This window comes from Camelus dromedarius, chromosome 8 (assembly GCF_036321535.1).
Source record: "Camelus dromedarius isolate mCamDro1 chromosome 8, mCamDro1.pat, whole genome shotgun sequence".
Lineage (NCBI taxonomy): Eukaryota > Metazoa > Chordata > Mammalia > Artiodactyla > Camelidae > Camelus > Camelus dromedarius.
In genome coordinates, this window is record NC_087443.1 from 1,764,719 (window position 1) to 1,791,174 (window position 26,456).

A 26,456-nucleotide genomic window follows, 5' to 3' on the forward strand; every position below is an offset into this window, starting at 1 on the left:
AGAGTCAGTCGGTACTGGGTAAATATTAGTTCTCATCTGTTCTCAAGAGTTAGGAAAGACCTTATAACTAATAAAGGTTTAATAAAAGCTTAACCACTGGGTTGATGTGACCAGATAAATAAAAATGATCAAGATAAGCTCTCAAGGTTGCCAATAAACACACAGTTAGATCATCTTTAACAAGCTAAGACTAGATTGAAGTAAAGAAAGATGGACCGAGAGGTCCTAGCACACAACAGGAGCTGATCTACTGAAATGACGTGTTACTGCTCTTTGGTGATGTCTGCCGTGATGACAGGGCATGTAGATGACCTGCACCTGCTGATGAACCTTTCCTAAGCTGGGCTAAGTTTCTGAACAAGCAACACTGTATTTCCACCTTTCCCCATACACACATATGCCCACGCCTAACCACCCAGTCTGCTCCAAGCCAATTTCCAGTGTCCAGCAGTGACGGCCTCAAATTTCACACACTCATGTCATGCAATACATTCACACCTTTTACTGAAAAATAAATGCATTAATACAGTTTTTAAGTGACATATTTTTACTACTGTATGTAGTATACAGCATGTACAAAATTCTCTGAAGATAAAAATTTTGCTGTTGATGCAATTAAGTTGGGAAAAGGGCTTGAATGAGAAAAACATTTCTATAGTGAAGAGTAAAAATTTCTCATGTCTCTTATGTAATAACTGAATGTCTTTTAAAAGACAGGATAATAAACTACTTTTTTGAGGAAAAAGAGCTAAGTTTTAAGAAAACAGTTCTAAGTGCTGCAATACTAAAAAGAAAAAAAAAAAAAAGGAAAAGCCACATTTCCAGAGTTAGTATTTCCTCAAAAAACAGCACACTGATCCACTGCTCCCTTAAATCATTGTTGTAATGTTCTCTAAATTAATCTAAGAGGTATAGCATATGAGCTATTAACTACACAAACATTGAGAGGTTACTTTTCAGGAGAACAAAATGCTCTCACATATTTGTCCTTATTTTTAGTTATATCAACATTTTCAAATGAAATTATACTTATATTCTAGTAGGCACTGACAGATTCAACTCCCAGTTTCCTAAGTACATAACATTCAGTTTTTTAGAAAACTAAACTACTGAAAAACTCACAGGTCCCTTTTCCCGTTTTATGTTTCCAGGACATCAGACTCCACAAACATGCACAGTGGACTCAAGAAATGCAAACGAATTTTAATATTAGCTTAAATCAGATATGTTGGAAGGCAATTTAGTATATAAAAATATAACCACTTCATAACTTCCTTAAAAGCCCACAGCCCACCCCCAATTTCTTTTGGCATTAAGACGTACCACTAGTTTTCTCTACTAATAGAGGTAATAAAAATAGGGGACTATATAGAAATTGTGGGGCAACAAGAGGTAATGAGGAAGAATTTCTTGATCCTGGCATTTTCTCCTGATCTTAAGCTGCTGCACTATTCTTTGTTTTAATTGAAGTACAGTATTACGCATGTTACAGGTGTACGATAAAGTGATTCACAGCTCTTAAAGGTTCTGCCGCATGCACAGCTATTACAGAATGTGGGCTGTATTCTCTGCGCTGTGCAACAGATCCTTGCAGCTCATTTCACACGCATAGATTTGTGTTCTTAATCCCTACCCTGCATATTGCCCCTCTCCCCACTGGGAGCCACTAATTTGTTCTCTGTATCTGTGAGTCTGCTTCTTCTTTTCTGTTATATTCACTAGTTTGTTGTATTTTTTAGATTCCACATATAAATGATACCATACACTATTTGTCTTTCTCTGTCTGACTCATTTCACTTAGCATAACACCCTCCAAACCCACCCATGTTGCTGAAAATGGCATGATTTCATTCTTTTTCTGGCTGAGCAGTGTTCCATTGTATAAATACACCACAACTTCTTTATCCAGTCCTCTGTCGATGGACAGTTAGGTTACTTCCATATCTTGACTATTGTAAATAACGCTGCTGTGAACACTGGGGTGCACGTATCTTTCTGAATCAGCACTTATGCTTCTTTCAGATACACGCCCAGGAGAGGCCGGCTGGGTCGTAAATGCTGCACCAGCCCTACGCTCATGGCTGGCACCACCCTAAACTCGAGACGAACATGCTGTTCTCAGCTATCAGCACACAAAGGCTCGTACCCTCCGCGGACCTTCCTCCGAATGTCCTTTGGCTCCTAGCTTATCGTCTGTACTTCCTGCATTAGTGTAGGGTAGCTTGCAGCCATGGTTTAAAGAAGCAACTCTGTTCTTGATAAAATACAAATACTGAATGGAAAAGGCCCAGGCCATCTGTAACAAATTTCTGTTGCATACCCTACAGCACCACACAGCTGAACACAAAGTAGGCGCCCTGTAAACACCTGCCGAATTGGATCTAGGAACAAACACTCTTCTGAGCCCGGGACACAGGAGAACAGGCAAACCGCCAACCGGCAGCACCACGGTCAAGGGCAGAGAACTCTCCCCCAAACGTGTAATTCTTACGCTTTGCTTGATTTTTAACCACTCCACATTCATACGTGTTTGGTGGGCAATTCCAGCTAATGTAAGTATGCTACATAAGTGACCTTTCATATTGTTATAATGAATAAAATAGCAATCGACATTCTAAAAAATAAACATACATTCCCAGTGCACTTTATCAAGGTTACTCAAAGATGAAATTCTGGACTTATGCCTTTAACAAAGCATTTAGGATTAAAGGCAAGGTCTGAAAACACCCTGTGTTCCTACTACTCCACAGACCCTAGCACTGAGAGGGCAAACACCAACAACTACTCAAACAAGACCTAAAATTCCTACACACTGTGCTCCAAATCATGCATTTAAAAGACACTTACCACTAGAGGGCAGTCAAGGTCTAATTATGTATGAAAATTGTACGTTTTACTAAAACTATGAAGGAAGGAGGGCTAGACTCTTGAAAATTTTACACCTATCTAGAATCCTTTAGGTATATTTACATAATAATTTTAAAAATATTTGCTATTAACTAGTCATCCCTTTAATCTGGTATTTCTAAGTAAGCAATCCAAATCTTAATAAAATCTTGTAATGAATAAATGACTTTTTCAAATGTTTTAAAATATTATTTCAAATAATACTACAAAGGTAGTATAATTTAAATACTGAGTTCATATTCATTCTAGAATACATAAGCAGCATTCTGCTAACAAAAAATAAATTATAACTCTGATTAATTCCATAAGGTTACCCTCAATTTTGTCCAAGATTTTATACCCTCAACTTTTTTAATGTCAGCAAGAGCAGTACACCCAGTTAAAAGAATTGATGTTTTAAATCTTACCTTCGGGATCAACAGACACATTTCACTTTATTCCATAAAATTTCTGACATCTATCTTTTAATTTCCATCCTCACCGTCCTGGCTCTGAAGATCACAATCTCCCCGCAGCCCCCCGACAGGCCTCCCCACTGCACGTGCTCCCCTGCTAGCCCCAGCCCGCTGCAGCACAGTCACACTGGGCCGTAAACGCCCGCCACACACCGGGCTGCAGCTCCTCATACAGAGTCACTACACTTCTCAGCTGGGTTTTCAAGGTACTCCATGTTTTATCCTAGTCTTTCTACTGCCGTCTCTTACTGTTCTCTCTCCACGTACACTCTGTAATTTATCCTACCTAGGTTATCAGTTTTCCCTCAACCCTTTCCAGAAACACCTAACTACGTCAGATGCACACCTCCCCCGGCAGCAGTGCCCTTCCTCCCACTGATCTCTACTTGCTGATACTTTGATTCCTTCAACAGCGAGCTCAGATGCCACGTCTCCCCTTACTGATGCCTGCAAATGGAAAATGAAGCTTTCTTACGTGTTTTCCATAAAGATCAGTTTAATCCCTACTAGGAGGAAGGCACGCTGTTGGAGTCCAGGACACACTGCTGAACAAAAACCAGATCTCGGCCTCCACTGTGGAGTATTCCACACGAGCCTCACCGCTCATTACTCACATAACTTCAGTAAGAAGGAACCTTGACAATCAACTGTCACTGGTTCTGCCTCTAAACCCTTAACGTGCAGAAACCACGCCATCCTCTGATCACATTTTTTCTTCCCAGTTTTCTCACTTCCTATTAAAACACACTCTCCTGCTCTGCGGCCTCATTCCTCATCTATGCAGCTCTCGGGACCTTCCTGCCTATGACTCGCTACTTTACTTGCTCTGCTAACCCTCATCTTCGGCTGATTCTACCGTCTTCATTCTCAGCATCTATCCTCGCCCTGCTGAGCCTGCAGAAGAACACACGCCCAGGCAGACTGGCACTGTTACCAGCTCGCGGTCTCCAACCTCAGCTGGACCATCAATGTTTCCCTGCAATCTTCTTATCTCTTTGCGGCCTGTTCTATTTCTGATCTTTATCTCTGAGTGACATCAGAAGGAATGGCAGAGTAAGGACCTCCAAAACTGCTCTTCTCCATAAAATGAGAACAGTGAAAAAACTTATTTGTCAAAACCAACTTTCTTGGCGCTCTGAAAATTAATCAAATACTGGCAATAATCTGGGGAGTGTTTATTCAATAAAAATGGCTGAATATTTGCAAGGACAGCAAGATGAGTGGTGTTTTAACTTGACTGAGGGCTAGTCCCTTCTTCCTAGATGAATGGTACATTGAAAAACAATAGTCCTTTAAAATGAAAATCAGTAAACTAGAAGCCTCTGAGGGGACAGAGCAGCGCTGGAGCTCCTCAAAGCCCCATTCACAGGAAACTGGTGTTATCGCACCTTTTTGGCAGTTCCTTGGAAAATCCCACTTGCAACACTTATCCTTATTTGACCTGACTCAGAGCTTGCTCAGTGCAAACACACTTTTTCCCAGGGACACTTGTCGAAAAAAAAATCACAGGCAATTTTTTTTTAACACTGCAGCTGCCTGAGGTGACAATAACAGTTGAGGCAAACAACAATCTGTCCAAACTATTTGAAAAGAAAAGCTAGGGAGTGAGGTGTCCACAGCAGGCTGTGACAAGTTACAGTATAATCCCGGTGACTGGGGAAGCCATGCTCACCCCCAGGGCTGTGTGTGCTGAGAAGGCCTGAGAAGGGCCCAAGTCCTCACCTCCAGAAGACCGGGAGGCCCTGCAAAGCTGTAGGTGAAGGCTGAGGTGGGGACTGCCTGCTTGTAGGCCAAAGGCACGTCCCAGCATGCACACAAAGTCCCTCCCTCAGCAGAGACTGGGAGACTTACAAGTCCTGGGCACTTAAGGAAGTCTCTGTCTAATAACTGACCACTAAGCAGATGAAACAGAGGCTTCAGCAACCACACCCCACAAAACAAACTCTACAGAACTTGTGAAGAAGAGTCACTGAACAGATAAGCAACAACAACAATAGACACCAAGGACAGACGCACAGATCAACGGCTCAGAGCGGCCAACAGATATTCGACAAAGGTGCCAAGATAACTAACGAGGAAAAGGTAACTGCTGCAACAAATGGTGCTGGGAAAACTGACTTTAACCCCACATTACAAACAAAAATTAACTGAAATTAGATCACAGACCTAAACAAAAAAGCTAAAATAATAAAACTTCTAAAAGAAAACACATGAGAAAATACTTGTTTTTACAAAGACAAAGATTTCATAGGACATAAAACATATAGCCTTAGAGGGAAAAAAATTGGAAATGGACTTCATCAACATTAAGAACATTTGCTCTCTGGAAGATCTCATTAAGAAAATGAAAAAGCAATCCACAAATTGGGAGGAAATATTTCCAATATCCAAAATAGTTCTTACAAACTATACACACGGAAAACATATATATACACAGAAAAACATATATATACATATACACATATACATACAAACATACACACACACACACACACACATACATATTCACAATTCAATAAAAGACAAAACAATCCAGTTTTTTAATGGAAAAAAGATGTGAACACTACATAAAAAAAAGATACGCTGATGGTCAATGAGTACAAGAAAGGATGCCAATATTATTATTAATAAGGAAAACACAAATTAAAACTACAATAAGATACCATTTCACATCTACCAGAAGAGCTAAAATCAGAGTCATGATCAATTCTTGGCCAGGATGTGGGAGCAACTGGTACCCTCATATATTGGTTGTGGGAGTAAATCTGCAGAACTATTTGGAAGTTTCTTGTAAAGTGAAGCATAAATCTGTCCTGTGATTCAGCAATTTTGTTCCTATTTACCCTAAAAGAAATAAAAGTGTAAGTCTGCACAAAGACTTGTCTACAAATGTTCATAGCAGTCTTATTCAACAAAAACTGGAAACAACCCAAATCTCTATCAACAAGAGAATCGATAAGAAAAAATTGTGGTTTATTTGTAGAATGCAGTGGTACTCAGCAAGTAATCTCATGATTCATACAAAAACATGGACAATCACAAAAACAGTATGTCGAGCAAAAGAAGTTCGATTAAAAGATAAAATATTTTGACAGAAGCAAGATGGCAGAGTAGAAGGACGCTTATAGCTCACCCTCTCCCATAAATACATCAAAACTCACATCTACGGACCCACTCAGCCAACCAGAGCACCTGCCGAACTCCAACAGAACATCGTCCTCTTCGAAAGACAAAGACGCTAAAAATCTGGTAGGAGAAAAGGAAAAAAGAAAGAAGAAAAAGCAAAACAGTGCAGGACCAGTCCCGCGGGGAGGGAGCGGCAAAGGAGAACAGGCGCTCATTTGCTGGGTCTCGCCCCTCCAACGGAGAGGCCAACGGGACGGAGAGGGAGCCTCTGAGGCTCGGATATGCCTGGAGCACCACTTGACCGACAGAACTAAGTTAAACAGGCACAGAGGATCCCCGCGACTCCCAGCCCAAGACGCAGGACGGCAGCTGGGGGCCGGTACAGGCCACCCAAGCCGGGCAGAGGACTGGGGCGGCTGCACTGAGGCAGCCCCAGGGGGACTGCAGGGGGCTGCGCGCCGTGGCTGAGAGGGGATACTGAGCAGAACCATCTCGGTCCCCCATAAATTGCAAAAAAAGCAAAGCAACATGGCCAGTGTGCCCTGGGGGGAGGGGTACCGTAGCCTTTGTCTCCTCAGACCCACGGCACCATTACTGGCGCTTCTCGTGAGAAGAGAGGCTGGGCGCAGCCACAGCCGCCATGTCCTCCTGTGCGCAGCACCCTGGCAGGGGTGGGGCCGAGCCCTGAATCCGCACCCAGGGGCTCTGCAACCTCCTGGGTAGGACTGAGACTTGTTTACAGCCCGAGGCAATAGGATCTTTCTGCCCTGGTCCCTCAGAGAACTCGAGCTGCCAAGACAAACAAGGAGCAAGATTTGGCACAGAGCAGGGGCAGGGCTGTTCCACGGTCTTCCCCAAGCCTGCCTACGAAGTGCTGACCTGAGGCAGAGCGGGCAGCTGCACAGAGCAGCAGAGCGACCGGCGCTGGGAGAGGGCGAGTGGCCACCCACCTTCCTGGCAGGAATGCAGCACCTGACTACGGTGCTGGGAAGGGGCGTGAACCGCCCACCTGCCTCGCCAGAGTGCAGCATCTGACTGCGGCATCGGGAAGGGGAGTGACCTGCCCACCCAGGTTTTACTCCTGCATAGGCTTTAGATAGATAAATAAATAAACACAATAGATAACTGATACTCCTTAAGCCACAGGGCCAGAGAGATATGAGCAATATGAAGAAGCAGAAGAACCACTCCCAATTAAAAGATTAAGAGAAATCCCCTGAAGTCAAGATCAATGAAATATACATTGATGGCCTACTAGATCAAGATTTCAAAAAAGGACTGATCAAAGTACTGAAGGAACTAAAACAGATAGTGTTTAGAAATATAAAATATGTCAAAAAAGAAATAGAAGCTATAAAGAAGAATCAAGTAGAATTAGCAAACTCATTTGCTGAGATGAGAGCTGACCTAAAGGCTGTACAAAGCAGGCTACATAATGCAGAGGAACGAATAAGTGACCTAGAAGACAGGACAACAGAAAACACCCAATCAGAACAGCTGAGAGAAAAACAAATAAAAACCAATGAAAACAATATAAGGGACCTATAGGAGAACATAAAGTGTGTCAATCTACGCATAATAGGGATTCTAGAAGAGGAAGAAAGAACAAAGGGGATTGAAAAGGTATTGGAAGAAATCATGACTGAAAACTTCCCAAACCTAAAGAAGGAATCAGATATCCAAGTACAGGGGGCTCAGAGGGTCCCAGACAGGAAGAACCCAAACAGACCCACAACAAGACATATCCTAATCAAGATGGCCAGAGTCAAGGATAAAGAAATGATCCTAAAGGCAGCAAGAAAAAAACAAAGAGTGAGTTACAAGGGAACCCCCACAAGGCTCTCAGCTGATTTCTCTACACAAACACTACAGGCCAGAAGGGAGTGGCAAGATACATTCAAAGTCCTGAATGAAAAAAAGATGCAGCCTAGGATACTCTATTCAACAAGGCTATCCTTTAGAATAGAAGAAGAGATAAAGAACTTCACAGACAAGCAAAAACTAAAAGAGTTTAGCAACACTAAACCCATGCTAAAAGAAATATTGACAGGTCTACTCTAAACAAAAAAGCAGCAGTATGCTACAGAAATGAGAAACTCATAACTGGAAAGGTGATAACTACCATGAATTCCAAATAGAATAAGCACAAAATTGTAAAAGAAGACATCTAAATCATTAAGAGTGGGAGAGGGAAGCAAAGAAAGCCATTGTGGAAAACAGTATGGAGATTCCTCAAAAGACTAGGAATAGACTTACTATATGACCCAGGAATCCCGCTCCTGGGCTTATATCCAGAAGGAACCCTACTTCAAAATGACACCTGCACCCCAATGTTCATAGCAACACTATTTACTATAGCCAAGACATGGAAACAGCCTAAATGTCCATCAACAGATGACTGGATAAAGATGAAATGTTATGTTTATACAATGGAATACTATTCAGCTACAAAAACTGACAACATAATGCCATTTGCAGCAACATGGATGTTCCTGGAGAATGTCATTCTAAGTGAAGTAAGCCAGAAAGAGAAAGAAAAATACCATATGAGATCACTCATATGTGGAATCTAAAAAAAAAAAAAAAGAAAAAACATAAATACAAAACAGAAACAGACTCATAGGCATAGAATACAAACTTGTGGTTGCCAAGGGGGTGGGAGGTGGGAAGGGACAGACTGGGATTTTAAAATGTAGAATAGATATACAAGATTATACTGTATAGCACAGGCAAATATATACAAGATCTTGTGGTTGCTCACAGCGAAAAAAAATGTGACAACGAATATATGTATGTTCATGTATAACTGAAAAATTGTGCTCCTCACTGGAATTTGACACAACATTGTAAAATGACTATTACTCAATAAAAAAATGTTAAAAAAAAAAGATAAAATATTTTACAGTGATTTCCTTTGTGCCTAGTATAAGAAGAGCATGAGAACTGATCTGTGATGATAGAAGTTAGAAAGTGGTTACTCTGGGGGCAGAGGAAGCCTGTGATGAAGAAAATGTTCCATGTGTAGCTTTGGGTGGTGGTGCCTCATGTATACAACTGTCAAAATTTGCCAATTATATGTAAATCACACCTCAAATTAAAAATATCTGAAAAAGAGCAATTAGTGTCGAGGGCTTAATCTACACCAGACAGTTGCAGAACTCTTCCCAGCTGTCAGGTCTTGGCTTAGAAGGCTTTCATCACTTGCTCCCATCCCAGAGGTCGTGTGGACCACACATCCTTTAAGACAGGGGCCTTTTCCGGATCTTGTATACCTAGCAACATCTGCTTCATAATACAAGTCTACCAAATATTTGTAGCTATAAAGCTGACCTCAAGTTAAGCAAGAAGTTATATTATGATTATGAATATTACTGTTATCAGGTAGATAGCTAATTTTACTTGCAGCAAATAGAAGGATTCAGTACCTACTAAGAGCTGTCAAGATGCTACCTACCTAGTGACTCAACTCAAAGGACTGAAATCTGGGCTTGGGATCTGCCTCTCCCATTTACTAGATGGAAAGACACAGAAGCCTCTGGATCTCAGTTGCCTTATCTGTAAAATGAGCACAGCACACAGAGCATCCTCATAGACTTACCGTGAGGATTAAATAATTGTAAAGGTCTCATAAACACCTGTTACGCATGACGAGCACTATGTAAACATTACCTATTACTATTTAAGGTTGAACACTTAGGCACATATACTACACTGAAAATATCAGTCATAAGAGAATACTTGGCACAGATTTTAGAAACTTTCTATCCAAAAATACAGGTACTATAATGAAACACACAGAACTCGTCATTTTTGCCAACTTTAAAACATGGATATTAAGACCAACTCAAACTGCAGGAGCAAAGGATTAAGGAGTTGACATCTTAAACCATATTCTTAAAAGGTATTATCTTAAAGGAAATGTATTCTTTATAGAACCTTTTAAAATTCATTTATTCAACACATATTTCTTAAGTGCCTTTCTACAGTGTTCCCCTTAAAGCAAAATATTGCACTAATTAATTAATTAATATGGCTTATGCTTTAGAGTATAAGTAATGAAGGTTTGGGAAACCCTAGCTCCCACTACAGGTGTACACCCATAAACACCTCGGACGAGCTCTTCTTAGGAGAGCTGGTGGGGTGGGGCAAGAACAGGATCTCAGAGCTACTGTTCGCGCAGACTCTTTGGGAAGGTAAACCCATCTCCTCCCCTCCATCCGTGCGGCCCTGAGCCACTCTGCTGAGGGATGACCTAGCCCTTCAAGGGTCCTTCAGGAAGAGTGCTCCAAAGTTTTGGCCGCAGCTACACACTGAGACTGCAGGGCTCCCCCTTTCATTCCCACGCTTGGCTGCAAAGCCCCCACCGTGACACTGCAGCAAGGACGGACAGGGAGAGGACGGACGGGGAGAGGACAGTACCGTGGTCTTGATCGGGCGCCTCCAGGCTGTAGCCGTACCCCAGCAGCGTGCGCACTGCCTCGCGGAGGCTGTCCTTGTTTGATTTCTTGGTTCGGTCATCCAGAAGGGCGTAGGGAACGAGGCGCGGGTTTCTTCTGTTCTTTACGTCCTGCAGGGAGGAAGCAGGTGAGTGACCATCAACGTGCCACCAGCAGCTTCTGGAAACGAGACAGCCACCACACACCTCGCAGGCTGCAGTGTCTGAGGCGGACACCACGCCTTCCCCTGCCTTGTCTTCCCAGGCTGCGGGCGTTACTGAGCCACCACCGGCAGGGAGGTCTAACCACTGAGAGCAGGCCCTCTCCACCAGGAGAAAACGTGAACACAACAGCAGGAACAAAAGCCGGCTTTACGGATCTCGAGAGCCGTCTCCCGTCTGCCACTTCACAAGGCAACGGGCTGACCTGGAGAACATACCACGCCCTTGCCAAGATGACTGGCAAGCCTCTGCTACAAGAAGAGCCTAATTAGTAGCCGTCCTCTCTGACTTTTCAGCCAATGGACAACATGAGGCTGCTGTCTCTTCCTCAGAGAAAACCCAGTGTGTGGACAGCCACTCCATGACCTCAGACAGCTTGAGAAATATGCATTACGTCGACTCCAACAACCAGGAAAACCAGGTGATACCAGGAGTACTGAAATGACTATAAACATCACAATTTGTCCTTCATGAAACAGGCTCCAAGTTTATAATGTGATTAAAATGGTGTTGTCGAAGCAAGAAGATGGCCTGTCTTATGATCCTGGCAAATCATTCCTGCTTCATGGAATTGTCGTAAGAGTTAAAGGAAAAAAATACACATAAAACTCTAGGCATAGAGACTGGCATTTAACACAACAGCAGACCGTTCTATCGTGTTTGTGAGGGGCTGTGCACCGACTCCCGAGCCCAGCACTGAACAGTGCATCGGTGCACGTGTACATTAGGGTATCTATACGAAGTAAGCGTCACAGCGGTCATTCTCTGATGCCTCCTGTCACAAACAGTACTAATCCCCGCCTAAGTCACCCCCAGAGCACGCGCTGTACAGCGAGGCTACCCTGTACCTGCTGGATGCCGTAGGTCCAGCCCTGGCGGATTCGATCCCGGGCCCACACGTTATGAGCATTTTCCGCCAACTTGTCCACCATCGCTTCCTGAGATGGGGTGAGTTTGATAAAGCTCAGGTCCATCGGGGCAGGCTTGTACCCACTCGTCAGCTGGTAACTACAAAGCAGAACAAGAAGAAGTAGGTAATGGGCCTCTCCAAGAAAATCAAGGTTTCAGAATCCCTCTGATAGTCTTGATTCCAACTGTTCCTAATTCTTATTGCTCCATGAAGCACAGGGGTGACCAGTGGGAACGCGTGTCAGCAAAGCTGGGCCCCTTTCGCTTAAGCTGAACGCTCATCAGCTGGAAAATGTTTATGTTTTCATTTTTACGTCAATAAAACAGAAATGAGACAACACCCATCTCTTAACTTTATCACTGTTGTGTTCCTAACAGTAGAGGCTTTTGTGCAGCATAAATCAAAGTACAGGTAATCCATTAAAACATCTGAAGAATCTCCCATCCTGCTAAGTCATCATGTTCCTTCAACATTTACGTGTTGTATTGATGTGATACTTATTTCAGAAACCCGTGCGTCCTGTCAGGTACTACCTGCTCATTATTCTACAGGGAAACATTAATGCATTCATACTCTGTTTCCCTACTGCTGTTTCTACTTACATCATTCAGGAAGCCTCCAGATAAAACAGACTAGGAAATCCTAGGTGTATCACCAACTGAAACATGGTTAAGGCCTGCATTTTAGAGAACTCTTACCAGAGACTATTTCCACACTATGAGCTGGGGAGAACAAGGACTAAAACAACAAGTTTTAATCCTTTTGAAGAAATATAAAATTGAAAACACAAAACTTTCAGCACACATGCATCAGGGCAAAGGTACTGCTCTGTCTTACACACATGCACACGCACGCACGCGCACACGCCACCTCATTCTATCAAATCACAAGATCGGCACGAAGCTTATTTTACAGCTGCTTCTCTCTCCTTTTCTGTCACTGCTGTGGCCCCTTCAATCAGCCATGCCTGGAGGCCAGGATCGGTCTCTGATCTGTTTTTCTAATTGTCATTATACTTAAAAGAGTTCCCTGGGAGAGAGAAGAAGCCTCTCAATCTACATGTTTTTGAAAGAATTAACTTTATTTACAAGATTAATACTGAGACATGCATCTTCATCTGAGAGTCTCCTTTGGTGCACACGGAGAGAAGAAAATTCACCAGATAATTATGCTGAATTAAAAAAATGATCAGAACATGAGAAAATGGTCTCTGAAAGAGAACTATACGTCATTTTTCTTCTTTTAATTATTCTGGGCCATGGCTAGCGTGATTACAAGGTAAGCTCCTTAACAGCAGGGAGTTGACTTTACAAGCAATAAATAATTCAAGGTTGAATACAGTTGACTTTACCTGAATTACTCCTACTTCATGATAAAGCATCCTGTATTTTATAAATGATTTATCTATAGGCAAAAGTTTTAGAAAGATTTCCTTTGGTTTAAAAGTAGATCAGTTGGTCTGGCAGGTGCAAAAGTAATGGCTAATTATTGCCTTAGGACATTTAATTTACATCCATAAACTAAATTTATAGACATGAAATTTGGTTCTACTTTAAGTCAGGACTCTGCATGTTTGGGGAATAAACAATATATTTTCTTTGTTTTTCTATAAAGGAAGCCATATGGGATTTTTTAATCACTCATACAAATCACTGTATTTTATAGAATTTTGATGTTTAAATGGACAGATTTGTAAACTATAAGCATAGCCTACATACAAGCTCTTATTTTCTTCAAGTAAGCGTACCAAATACGTTTCAAATGCACCAAGAGGTGATCAAGCTAGCTAATTTCCACGCTGAACAGGTTGCGCTGGAAGTGTAAGCAGCTTTCCGCAGGAGAGAACTTCCCACACGAGCCCGAGCCCCTCTGTCTTGTCACGGCCCTCATGCCGGCGCCCCCACGCCCCACACATCTCGGCCCAAGCACACCTTGCACATCTTTTGATCACAGGATACACTGCCTAACCTGCTGGTTGTCTCCGCAGATCAAAGGAGCAGGAATGGAGAAGAAGTAATTAACAGATGACCAGATCTGTCCCTAGCTTCCCCTTCAGTAATCTTGAGAACAAACTGTGCAAACACGACAGTATCTAAGGAAAGATCACAAGAAGTCAACTAGCCTGCAGGCATGGGGGTGGTGGCGACTCTGCCCACCTAGGGATTAACTAAGATCACGTCCCCTTTTCCCTTCCAAACTTCCATAGAATCCAAGTAGAATCTTCAGAGATGGTCTTTTGGGGACACTCAGTCCACCATCCCCCCAGATTGCCGGCATTCTGATTAAATGCAACTTTCCTTTCTACCACCATTCGTCTCTCTAACTATTGATTTTTGAGCAGTGAGTTCGGTGAAAAAAGTCGTGTTCTGGGCAACGGTACAGAAGTTGGTCTCCTGTGCTCTCCTACCTTCCACCTCTACTTCTCCCCCTCCTCCTGGCCTTCCCCACGATCGCCCAGCACACGGTAACACAACAGCACACAATTCTCTTTCTTCTTTCATTTTCCAGTGGTTCTGAGCCCTTCCACTTGTCACAGAGGACACACATAAGGCAGAATTTTGAAATAAACGAATAATTGACTAGAGCCTTTGCTACCTTAGTGAGGCTCATGTAAATTCTAAGTTGGAAAGTTCCTTCCCCTGCAACTGATTCTAATGTGGACTTCCCAGTGTGAATGAAAAGTACTGCAGCCGTACCAGTAAACAAAGGGTGCTGCGGCCACCAAGTCATCAGCCACTGCCACCGCCCCAACAGTGAGCGCCCCGACAGTGAGCGGAGGGAACTCAGGATGGACACAAGCAGGCGGCCTGGCCTCTGCAGCACCCCCAGCAGTGTCCCCTGAGGGGACTCAGGATGTGGAAGAATGGGACACTGGTCCCATAAAGCTAGGTGCACATCAGAGGGATGATTTCCATGAACCCAGACCTTGGCACCTTCCTACATGTAGGAAAGCACAAAATTCCTTAACTTGAGACTATCTGGCTTTCTTTAATTAACAGTAGCCTTTTTGAAGTGGGAGGAAAGGGGGCAGGGCACAACCACTGAAGGCATGACACAGCAACTGAGGACAGGACAAACTGGTTACAACAAGATGGCAGAAAACTGGATCTCCAGTAGATGTGGAGCCTCACGGCAACTGGCGCCTTGTCAGTTCCCCCACTGACAATAAAAGGTCAAAGGTGGCGGGGGGGGGGCGTTTCCTGGAAATCCTCGCCCCTTCCCCAAAGTAGCTGGAATAATCCTCCTGCCCATTAGCATGTGAGATGACCCAGTCCATAAAACCTAACAACCCCACACCTCACAGCGCTCTCGCCCTCCTCCCTGCTGCTCTCGCTCTGTCACGCTCGCCTCCTGAGCCGGCCGCACTCCTGTCTGCGGAGCTTGCGTCTGCTTTCCCTGTAAACACCCCGCCCCACCCCTCCCAGCTTCTCTCCCTTTCACCTCTCTGCGAAGGCCCACACGCTGCTGCGGAGTGTGTGTCTCCTAAGCCATTTTCCCTTCTGGGAGAGACAGACTGCACTCTGTGCATGGAATGTGTCTCTCTCTACATAAACTGACTTTCACTCTACCATGCCTTGCTCTTGAATTCTTTACTGCATGAGGCAAGAACCTATTCTCCCCCAAGATTCTGATGTTCCAACTACCTAGTCTTTTTGCAAAAACTCCTATGCATCCTGCCTTCTCCCTTGCCTGAGCAGAACAGTCTCTCAGAGCGATCTGAGAGGCTGCCTCCTGGGCTCGTGTCCTCAGAAAGTCCACTGAATAAAAACGTACTCTCAGCATACAGGTGGTGCATTTTACTTCAGTCGACACCAGCAGTGTCTTCTTTGGAGTGGGGAGGACTTTCTGAAGGGTACTTTCTTTAAAAAAAATTATGGATAAGTTCTACTAACCTACAGTACAACCTCACATTCCACTACATGTCTACAGTATGCACGTACAGGACATGTATATACTATATAATGTTGGCATAAGCATCTCTCTTTATTTTGTAAATTTTCCTCTTCTTATATAGAATATCTACTGGAGTTGCTTTAATTTGTGGTCACAAAGAAAACCTACAGAGATGCATTTACACCTGCTGATTTGAAACAGCACAATAATTAGTTCATGCTCATTTTCAGATGCAGACGACAATTTATTCTACTTGTGCTTCTTCATAAGCCTGTGCAAGAAAGAATTTACAGTTTAAAGTGGTTCTTTCAAATGGCTAATAATCCCATCCAAAGTTACTAACTCCCGTTTCACCTGACCCTTATTTCCACACTGTTGTAGTTCAAATCACCTTCACAGTAAACATAAATACAGATATCCTTGAAATGAATAGTCTTCAACTTCAGTAGTTTGATAAAAATGATAACATCATGAATGCTGTAACTAAGAGGATCAACGATGACTTATAAAACCATCTTTCTGCCTGTGAGACATGACAAAGTAAGAATCAAATCATTACGGCAAAATGAGATTTTTTTAAAAGTGCATAAATGTACTTTAGCAAATACTGTCCATTTCATCTTATTCATACAATTTAGGCACAGAAAGATCAACCAACTACTAATATACTTTCTTTTGACTGAAAGAGAACAAAGAATGAAGCTTTTAAATTAAATGTAATTGACATGAATCTTGGAAGCTAACGGGTTACAAGTAAAGTTTTAGACTGACTTTCAGAAATTTAAAAGAAATAAAGGAAAGACTGCTACAATTCTTGGGAAACAGAATTCACAGCCCAAACAATAGGGAAAAGTCACATCACTGGTAATTCTATTAAGACAAAATACGCTCATATTAAAGACATCTGTGTGCTACATTCTCCTGAGCTTCCTGGGAAAACTCTGCCAAATCAGTCAAAAGACCTCCTTCTCCTCCAATCTATTTCTCTAGTAGGTATAGCTTTACTCCATTACTTTAATATGCAAAGCTGCGGTGCCATCAACCATCTTGCAAATTTAGCTCATAAGAAATATGTTTGGAACTAAACATATATTCAATACATTCATTTCCAAAGTATCAAATTCTTTTGTAGTTATTAGCTCCTAGTTTTATTTTGATGTAGTATATAATTTTTTTTTAAAAAACAGGGAGATTAATAAATTACATAAACTGAATGGGCTTCAGTTTCCTTACAGCAAAAGAGTTTTTAAAATACTTCTCTGCCTGGGGAAAAAACCCGGCAAACTGCCAGTTCCATTTGCATCAAATTACCAAAGATGTGAACAAAAAATTGGTTAATACTTGGCCCCACGGATGAACTGCCATGTTAAGTAGCAATTCAGTTTCGTGTTTCGTTCCCACCTGACCCACATTTTTCCTAAGCAGGAATTCTAAAACAGACTTTCAAAAAAAATGTTCAGTATAAAATCACAAAAGGGCCAATTAAAGTGATGCAACAAAAACACGGCAGCATACCAAAAGCACTAGGAAGCAAGTCTTTTCCTTCTTCCCCAGCCTCTCCCACCTCTCGAGCTCGCCTGTTCAGTCTAGTCTGATTCAGGTTAAATGAAGCCTGGAGTCATCATGTCATGAAAGACGCACAGTAAACACGAAGACATGATGTCCGAGTGCAGCACATGCTGGTTATAAATTTCAAACCAAATCAGCCCTTCAAGTACCTTGGAACAAATGGGAAAATCTCAGATGACTGCACACCAGAGATATTAAGAACAGGTTTTGCTGGAAGCACATCTACTAAAAATGAATACTAGGCTGACATTCTCCCAGAAAGGAGATAGAGAACATTCAAAAATCCTCCTCCACAAGACAAGCACAGTTCAGTGGAGAAGGTGGAGGGAAAGGACAGGGTACGGTTCTGCTGCTTCCCCTCTCTGGGCTGGTTTTGAATAAACGTGTAACATGAGGATGTGCCCTGTGCCTCCCCCTGCCCTCAGTTTCTTTTTACTCCAAGGCCTTCCTGTGCCCCCCAGCCCCTCTGAAACAAAACCATGAGGTAGCCACTGCCCTAAGAAAGGGTCATGTCAAGAGAGAGATTAAAAAAAAAAAGCTATTCTTGACTTTTGGATGTTCAAAATAGGCTTTGAAAATGCACTACAGAGACAACAGTCTTTATTTTTATACTTTAGCAGCTTAAACAAGAAACATTTATTGCTCCCCCGGGCGCAATGTAGCCGGATGCTTCTGACCCGTGAGGTAGATCAGCTGAGACAAGTGTTTAGAAAAAGACCGTCTGATAGTAAAGCCCTACTTCTGATACCAAAAGAGCAAGGCCCGGCAGTGCTGAGGCACAAAGGGAGACCAGTCTCTCCAGGGCCAGACAGACTGAGGTTCCAGAGTCCAGAGAAGAGGAGACTTAGAGGAAAGCCGGTGCTCTCCACCCCTGCCCCGTGGGGACCGGACAGATCCCAGCGCGGAGGGGAACTTCTGACCTGCTTACCAGGTGGTACCCAGGAAAATGGCCAGGTCCCAGAACCCCTCACCCCCACCCCCAAGCCCTGGTGTGGCACAACTTCAGGAGAACAGATATGGCAGGAAACCACACCCAGGATGGGAGACAACCTTCCCTCTTCCTGCACCGAGACTGCAAGCCCAGAGTCTGCAGAGAGGGCAGGCCTGGGCTTCCAGCTCCTCAAGAGGCATGAATGAAGCTGGCAGAAGAGCAGGGACCTGGAGGACTCAAAGAGATGGGGAGGAGAAACTGGCATGTGAGCCAAAGATCGGCAGGGAAACAGGCCTCCCACAAGGTGCCAGCAGGGACAAAGACGACAGCTAACAAAGACAGTCCTCGGGCCAAACTCGAATCAGGCTCCTCTGAGTCCTCTTTCAGACTCTGCCTCTGACCTTGGGCTCTGTCCTTCTTCCATTTAGTCCAGTTTGAGTAAGAATCTTGCTGGATCAGTTTAGCAACCCCCCCCCCCCCGATGTTGTATCACTGTGGTCTGCCTTCAGCAAGCACCCCATCAAGCTGGTTTTTACCAGAACACCCCCTTCCTCGATGTCTTAGTAAGTTTCCATTAACTGACCCCTCCCTGATCCTTGGCTCAAACCCCCACTTGGCCTTGCTGTATTCACAACACTGAGGGGCTCTCCTCCCCTACAGCTGCAGTTCCTGAATAAAATCTGCCTCTATGGCTCTGACTTCTGTCTGGCTCTGGTCTCCTCTAACATAATTCAGTCCCTGAGAGCAAACTCAAATGGGGATACCCAAGGGCCAGTGGCTCCTCCGCACCAGCCAAGTGTCCCAAATGCACACAGCCCCGAGAGCAACAAGGCTGTAAACCCTGAATTCAAACTAACAACAAATGTTCATCCTGTGGTTTAATGTTTCAGGCCCTGTTCTAGGAACTAATGACAGATCACTGATCAACATGGACAAATAATCTGTCTTTGTAGAATTTATGTTTAGATGAGGAATCAGGCAGTAAACAAAATAAACACAAAATAATGGCATGTGAGAAGATGTAAGTGCTGTGAGGAAAAATGAAGCAGAAAAGGGGGCATGAGAGGTAGAGCGTGTAAAATAGGGCGCGATGTGAAAGAGGCAGAGGAGGATGCTTGAGAAGAAGACATCTGAGCCACAGCCCACAGGTGAGAACAGACACAGGAAACAGTGATTTTAATTGGTTTGCACTGAACAGACTGAGACTGGGTTTCCACCATCAAGCTGCGTTCTGCCTGCAAGGCCCATTGGGTTTAAAGACGAAATTAAGCCCGATGAGATAAAATGAAGAACATTACATATTACCGTCTTAAATTTTGTGGTCTGTGAAATTTACTCGCTACACATAAAAAGGAGTATGTAAATAATTTTTTCTTCACAATCACAGCACCTCATCACGACAGAGAAAACCCAGCTGCGTTTGTAACACAATTTTTCGTTTAGGTAAATATTTACATAAGCTGAATTTTGTGCATGTGCTTGTGTCCACGTGAACCGTATAACCATGAGACTGCACATTCCGCTTCCTTCTAGGCATTCATTTCAAAAAGTCACCTTAAACATACATACATACACATATGCATTGAAAACACCACCCTTAGCCTCTTATCTGCCCCAATACGCCTGAGAGATACCACTTCCCCCTCTGGCTTCACGCATCAGAGGTAAGAAAGTGGTGCAGGAGGGAGGGATGTCAGCACTCGTTTCAAAAACCCTTCAGACAGCGGAGGGGAAGAATAGAGCACATGCTTAGTATGCACGAGGTCCTGGGTTCAATCCCAAGTACCTCCATTAAAAATAAATAAGTAAATAAATAAACCCAATTACCTACACCCCCCCCAAATAGATAAATAAATGAGATTTCTTAAAAAAAAAAACAAAAAAAAAAACTTCTCAGATGACTCTAGATGACGGACTGGTTTTCACAGCCCATACTACCTCTTCTTTCTCGGTGATGCACACAAGCAACCAGCTTCTGACCTACTATGTTCTGTGTTGAAAACAGGTAAGTGTGAAAGAAAAGTCTGAATAAATGGCACTGGTATTCAGTCGAGAATTTTATTCTCACTTAAACCTTTTTTAAAAATCTCAGTTACTCAGGGATATTAAATACCGGGAACCACAAAGCTCTGGGAACGGATTCCTTTCCAGCTGCATTTTTCTTCATTCTGACAGTATTTGGACTCCACTCATCAAACTCTGCAGCAGGTTGAGAGTTTCACTTAATACAAGTAAAACAATTTATGAAATATTTACTTCTAAATGTATTGGGATGATTGTATGAATTTTCTCCTTTACTCTATCGGGTGTGAATTTAATAAATACATTTTCTAATATTAACCCATCCTTTTATTACTGGAACTAATTTAGCTTGGCTGTAATGTACTTTTTAATAAACCGTTCAGTTAAGTTTGGCAATTTTTACTTAGTATTTCTGCACCTATGCTGTGACTGAAAAATGCTGCCTGCCCTTCAGCAAACAAAGGATGCTGCGGCCATCAAGCCACTACAGCCGCCCCGCCCCGAAGGGGAGCCCTGAGGGAATCAGGATGGAGACAAAGGGGCTGCCGGCTGCCCAGCCCTCAGCCACTGCTGCCACCCCAACAGCGCACTCAGAGGGGCCCCCGGCTGGGAGAGAACAGGACACGGGCCCTGGACAGCTACGGAGCACATCAAAGGAATGATTTCAGTGAGCCCAGACCCTTGCACCTTCCCGTACACAGAAAAGTGCTAAATTCCTTAACTGGAGATGTCTGGTTTTCTTTAATTAACAGTAATCTTCTGATGTTACCTCTACCTGGTCTTTGTTGCAAAAACTCCTCTCTACCCTGGCTCTCCCCCTACCTCTTCAGAGCAGTCCCTCAGAGTGATCTGAGAGGCTGCCTCCCAGGCCTGAAGTCCTCAGAGAGTCCGCCAAATAAAACGTAATTGTCAACCTCTAGGCTGTGCATTTTGATCAGCCAACAATGCCCGTAAGCGAGGCAGGATTACAACTTCCCTTCCCCATACTACCCTGATCTGGGCTTTGGTATCAAGGATATATTATTGTCAGATAATAAGCTGCAAAGGGCTACTTCTTTTTCATTTGAGATTACTCATTTTTAAATGTTTGCTGGGAATCAATAGAAAAATTTTTTGGAGAGAGAGAGTGTGTGTGTGTGTGTGTGTGTGTGTGTGTGTGTGTAGATTTTAAACTATTAATTCAATTCCTTTCATCGTTACAGCTCTATTAACATTTTCTTTCTTCTTGGGTCAGTTTTGATATTATTATATACAATTGTCAGTATCACTTAACTTAGACATTTTGGGCACAAATTTATTATAGTTTGCGGTCTCTTCTGAAAATATCCTTAAAATTGCTAAAAGAAGTATTTCTTTTTCCCTTTATGAATCTTTTCAGAGCTTTCTTCTCTGCTTATTAGACTTCTACAACATGCTTTCTCCAAGAATTGCTTTAAATACACAACTCCTACGTTTTAATATGCAGTCTCTGCCTTTTCCATTCTTGTATTTTTAAATTTTCATGGTGATGTGTTTGCTCAATGAGCTACTGAGAGCTATTTTTTAAAACTTCTGAATATATCATGACTTTGTACGATTTTCTGGTTGTTGCTGTTACTTCTTGTGATTCAATGAACACGGTATTTATGGTCTCAGTGCCCTCATATTGAAAGGGATGTTAAATGCTGTAAGCGCCACTTGTGTTCAGTGCACTGTATTGGCAACTTTTAACTTGCAGGGGGTTAAATTGTTATTACTCTTCATTAATATCTGTCTGCAACACACACCGCTTTCTGGGGGCTGTGTCACAGCTTGTCACTCTGATTGTACATTTGTCTGTCTGTTTTGGAAAATCCATTAGTATTCTGTTTTCTTGATTTGTTTGAAGCTGCTTTACCTGGTGCATACGTGAGTGGTCATAGCATGATGCTTATCTTTTAGATCCGTATACAGTGACCTCCTTTCCTTAATTTTGCTTATAGAGCTATTTTCTCTTCTATGAGACAACTGACAAAAAGGACACTGCACTTCCTTTTGAGTAATATTGCTCGGTACGTCATGTTACTTTTTCCAACTCTGCATGTTCTAAATTCCTCGATATGTCTCCTACACCTGGGTTTTATTTTTGTGAGGTGAATACAACATGAGTTCCATCTTTTTAAATCTAATCTGACAATCGCTGCATCTTATCTGGAGGGTTTAATTCAGTTACATTTGTTGAGATTAATGATATATTTGGATTTATACCTGTCATATTTTTTATTTTTTAAAATAACTCCTACTGATACATATAAAAGAATGTGCTTTAAAGCATTACAGCGAAATAAACTCCACTGACCCACCACCGCACTGAGACTCAGAACATGACTGATGCCACTGTACACATCTGTGTGCGCCTCCCCACTTCCCAGCCCTGCCTACTACACTCCAACCCAAGGGAGTTACTATTGAGAATTACGATTCCACTCCTTTAAAAAATTAATCTTATCACACGAGCATGTATCTCTAAAAAATACATATATTTTTATACTTATGTTTTTGAGCCTCAGAAAATAGTTCTAAACTTTATGTAACCTTGTGGGGTATAGTTTTTACCCATTCTCAACATTGTTTCTTAGGTTCATCTATATTACCACTTACGATTATAATTCACTCACTTTATTATATGACTATCTCTAACTTAACCGTCTTCCCACTGAGTAACATTCCTCCCGCTCCTGCACTTTTATCCCGTTAAAAACTACATTGCTGCGAACGAGAGCGTCCTGCGTGCTGGAGGGGACTTTCTCTATGGCGTCTCTCTAGGAGTGAAACTGCTGGGTGTAACGAGGTGTGCAAGTGTTTCCTTTTACACAATGATGCCAAACTGCTTTAAAACGGTTGGAGGAAAGACTCCAGCCTTTTAGGTCTGTGCTGATCTGCACCCATGTCAACACCTGTCATTACCAAATTCCTTAATTTTTGCCAATAGTGTAAGGACAGATGGCATCTCCCGGCAAATTTAGATGCAGTACAGACTGTCAGCAGGTGTGAGTGCAGTTTAATGACCCCATCTTTTCCACTTCCACACCTATTTTCAATAGTGTACAGCTACTGAAAGCAACACTAAGGAAAAGCATCAGTAAAAATACACTGAAGACAGAGGACCTTAATTCCTCAATGAGACTAACTTACTGCAAAGACCTTACTTTTTAGAGAAGTTTTAAGTTCACAGCAAAACTGAGATGTATCTTACACCCACTGCGCCCCCTCCCACAGCCTCTCCTATTTCCAACATTCCTCAGCACAGCGGTGCCCTTGTCACAAGTGACAAACCCTGACAAACCCTGACAAACCCTAACACACTATCATCCAGAGCCCACAGTTTACATGAGAATTCACGCTTAGTGTCATCTGTTCTGTGGGTCTGGACACACGTGTAACGACAGGCCATCCACAGTGATAGTGTCATATGGAGTATTTTCACTGCCCTAAAAACCCTGTTCTCCACCTGTTCAGCTCTCCGTCCCCCAAACTCTGGCGGCCACTGACCTTTTTTACTATCTCCACAGTGTTGCTTTTCCAGCAAAGTCCTACAGTTGGAATCATTCAGCATGCAGCCTTTTCAGACTGACTACTTTCCCCAAGGTCTTAATGAGATACACACACACATACACGCGCGCATACACAGTACATGATAAAAAAAAAACTCATTAAATGTACTAGGGTGGCAAAGATAATTAATATTTCCATTTTCTTATCCTTGTGTACATTAGGTTACATAAGGAATCTCTCAGTGAAAGAGTGACAGATACAGCTACGAGTTCTTTAGTTATTCTTAGTCTTAATGATGCCTGTATGATACACTTTCAAAAACACTCAGAATGAGTCACTGTAAGGAGAGGATAATAAATTCTTTTGCAAAAGATAGTTTCTTACCTTTTTAGCTTTAAAAAAACTAACAAGGATTGGCTGAATTATAACGATAACTCAGAAGAAAACCTTTAACATTTAGGACTATGATCACAGAAATCAAAAAAAAATTTTAATTCAACTTAGATGCACATTTGGTTATAAATAAGTATGATGGGGGTGGTCAATCAAAACGTATTTGAAAAGAGTAATATTCCGTGGGGTAAACGGATTGCAAATGCAATTCAAAGAGAAAGGCAAGACGATGTCAGATTCCCTGTGACCAGTAACTCACACGTATAGATTTTAAATAAATAATGATACATATCTAATCACTGTGAATCTGCTTCTATCAGATACACTTAAAAGTGACATAAACGTATCATTTCAAAGAGTAAATGTATGAAATATGTCTTTAAATAGCATCCTTTGGAACTGTTTAAACTTTTAAAGAAAAACTTTAGAACCTAAAAATGTGCAAGGTAATAATATAGTTTTATCCGTATTTTTTAAATGGAGTTTGTTGGACTAGGTAAAAATGCTTGTTGGACTAGAGGACTTGCCAGGATTTGCATTTGCATAGCACACTGTTTCTATTCGAATTTTATGTTTATCTGGGGTAACCTGAGGCCTGCTGCGACTGATGGAAATCATGGAGGGGCTGCTTTGTTTTTATCTCCATATTACTTCACACACTTCTAGGCCTGCTGTTTACAATGTGCAGGCCTCAGAAAAGTGGCTTGAATACTTGAAATAAAGAAAAAGCAGTAACACGAAGCGGCTGTCACTCGCTGAGCACTTACTCACTAATCCCTAGGACCTCCCGCCCCTGCGAAGCCGGCATTATTATCAGCACCTGTGGCAGATGCAAGGCTGAGGTTTTGAGACATTAAACAGGTTGTAGCACCGCCGGCAAAATCACCCCTAGAGCATTTACTTCCTCAGCTTCTCGTCTTAAAATGGGAGTGATGATACCAACTTCACAGCTACTCCTAAAGTAGATTTTTTTTGTAAAAGCAAACAAAAGTATACATTTTTTTTTTTTGGTGGAAAATGAGAAACCACATGCAGTCAGTTAGGACGTGGGCACACGTGTTCACACACACAAGCACACAAAAGAACATACTTTTTCTATCACACTGCCAAATATTTTGTGAGTTTTGTTTCCCCTCCGGGCGCTGTGATGGAGACTCCATAAAGTCACCATAGACTTGATGTAGCCCCGAGTGTGATACAGCAAGTTTAAATTCTGGAATTTACAGCATATGCATAGGATATACGTGTCCGACAAGAGCGACGCAGTTTAGCTACAAGAGTCCAGTTCACTAAAGGAACGCACAGACTACTTAGTGTTGCTCAGACATTCAACTTACTTCTTGGGCAGCTTCATTTTTTTCACCTTTTCTTCAGCATGTTCATCCGATATGCCCACGTGACATCCTAATGCCAACAAGGTCCTGGAAAACAAAACCAGACATCATACGCTGCAGTAATTCCTCCCCTAAGTCCAGAACAGTCGCAGTTGGGAATGAGGTGTAACGGGCCACCTTGACAGCAGAGAGGTATCTTCTGTTTTAAAGCCAAACGAAAGCGTACTTATTTAGAACTTATTTACTTTTGAGTAATGAGTAGGACATCTGAAAACTGAATGTTTTAATTCAAACACACACACACACACACAACACTGAAAAGTAAGTCTCTCTCCAGTCCCGTCCCTCTAGTCCTGTTTCCGTCCTAAAGGCACTCATTGCTACTAACTCTTGAATGTCCTGCTAGGATCTATGCACATGCTAAAGCAGGTGTGTGTGTGTGTGTGTGTGTGTGTGTGTGTTTGTGGGGTGGTGTTTTCCTTTTACACAATGGTTATATCTAATAGACAGTTCTCTGCAATTTGCTATATCAAGTTTACAATATAACTTTGATACTCAGTATGACTTTGATTTACTGTCCTTCGCAGTTTATTTTTCACCAGCTCTGAAGGGTCTCATTAGCTGTGTCATAATGTTTTACCCAATTCTCTGTTCATAGTCTCTTGTTATTATAAACAATGCTGCAATGAATAACCTTCTACGTTTAATCCACACACTCTCTCCTTCATCCACAGCATGAATTCCT

At 42.4% G+C, this 26,456-nt stretch overlaps 1 protein-coding gene across 15 annotated transcripts in view; it reads right to left on the minus strand.

The window, feature by feature from the left end:
- Positions 1-26,456, minus strand: part of RYR2 (ryanodine receptor 2) — a 543,353-nt gene that overhangs the window by 209,659 nt on the left and 307,238 nt on the right. For all 15 annotated transcript variants that reach the window (XR_010381799.1, XM_064487828.1, XM_064487826.1 and 12 more), the window contains 3 exons: positions 25,715-25,798; positions 11,994-12,153; positions 10,908-11,055 (listed from right to left, as the gene is read on the minus strand). Coding sequence is in view for 14 of the 15 variants with exons in the window: in XM_064487828.1 (XP_064343898.1) it covers positions 10,908-11,055; positions 11,994-12,153; positions 25,715-25,798 (392 nt within the window). In the remaining variant the exon portion in view is untranslated. The remainder of the gene's footprint in view (positions 1-10,907; positions 11,056-11,993; positions 12,154-25,714; positions 25,799-26,456) is intronic.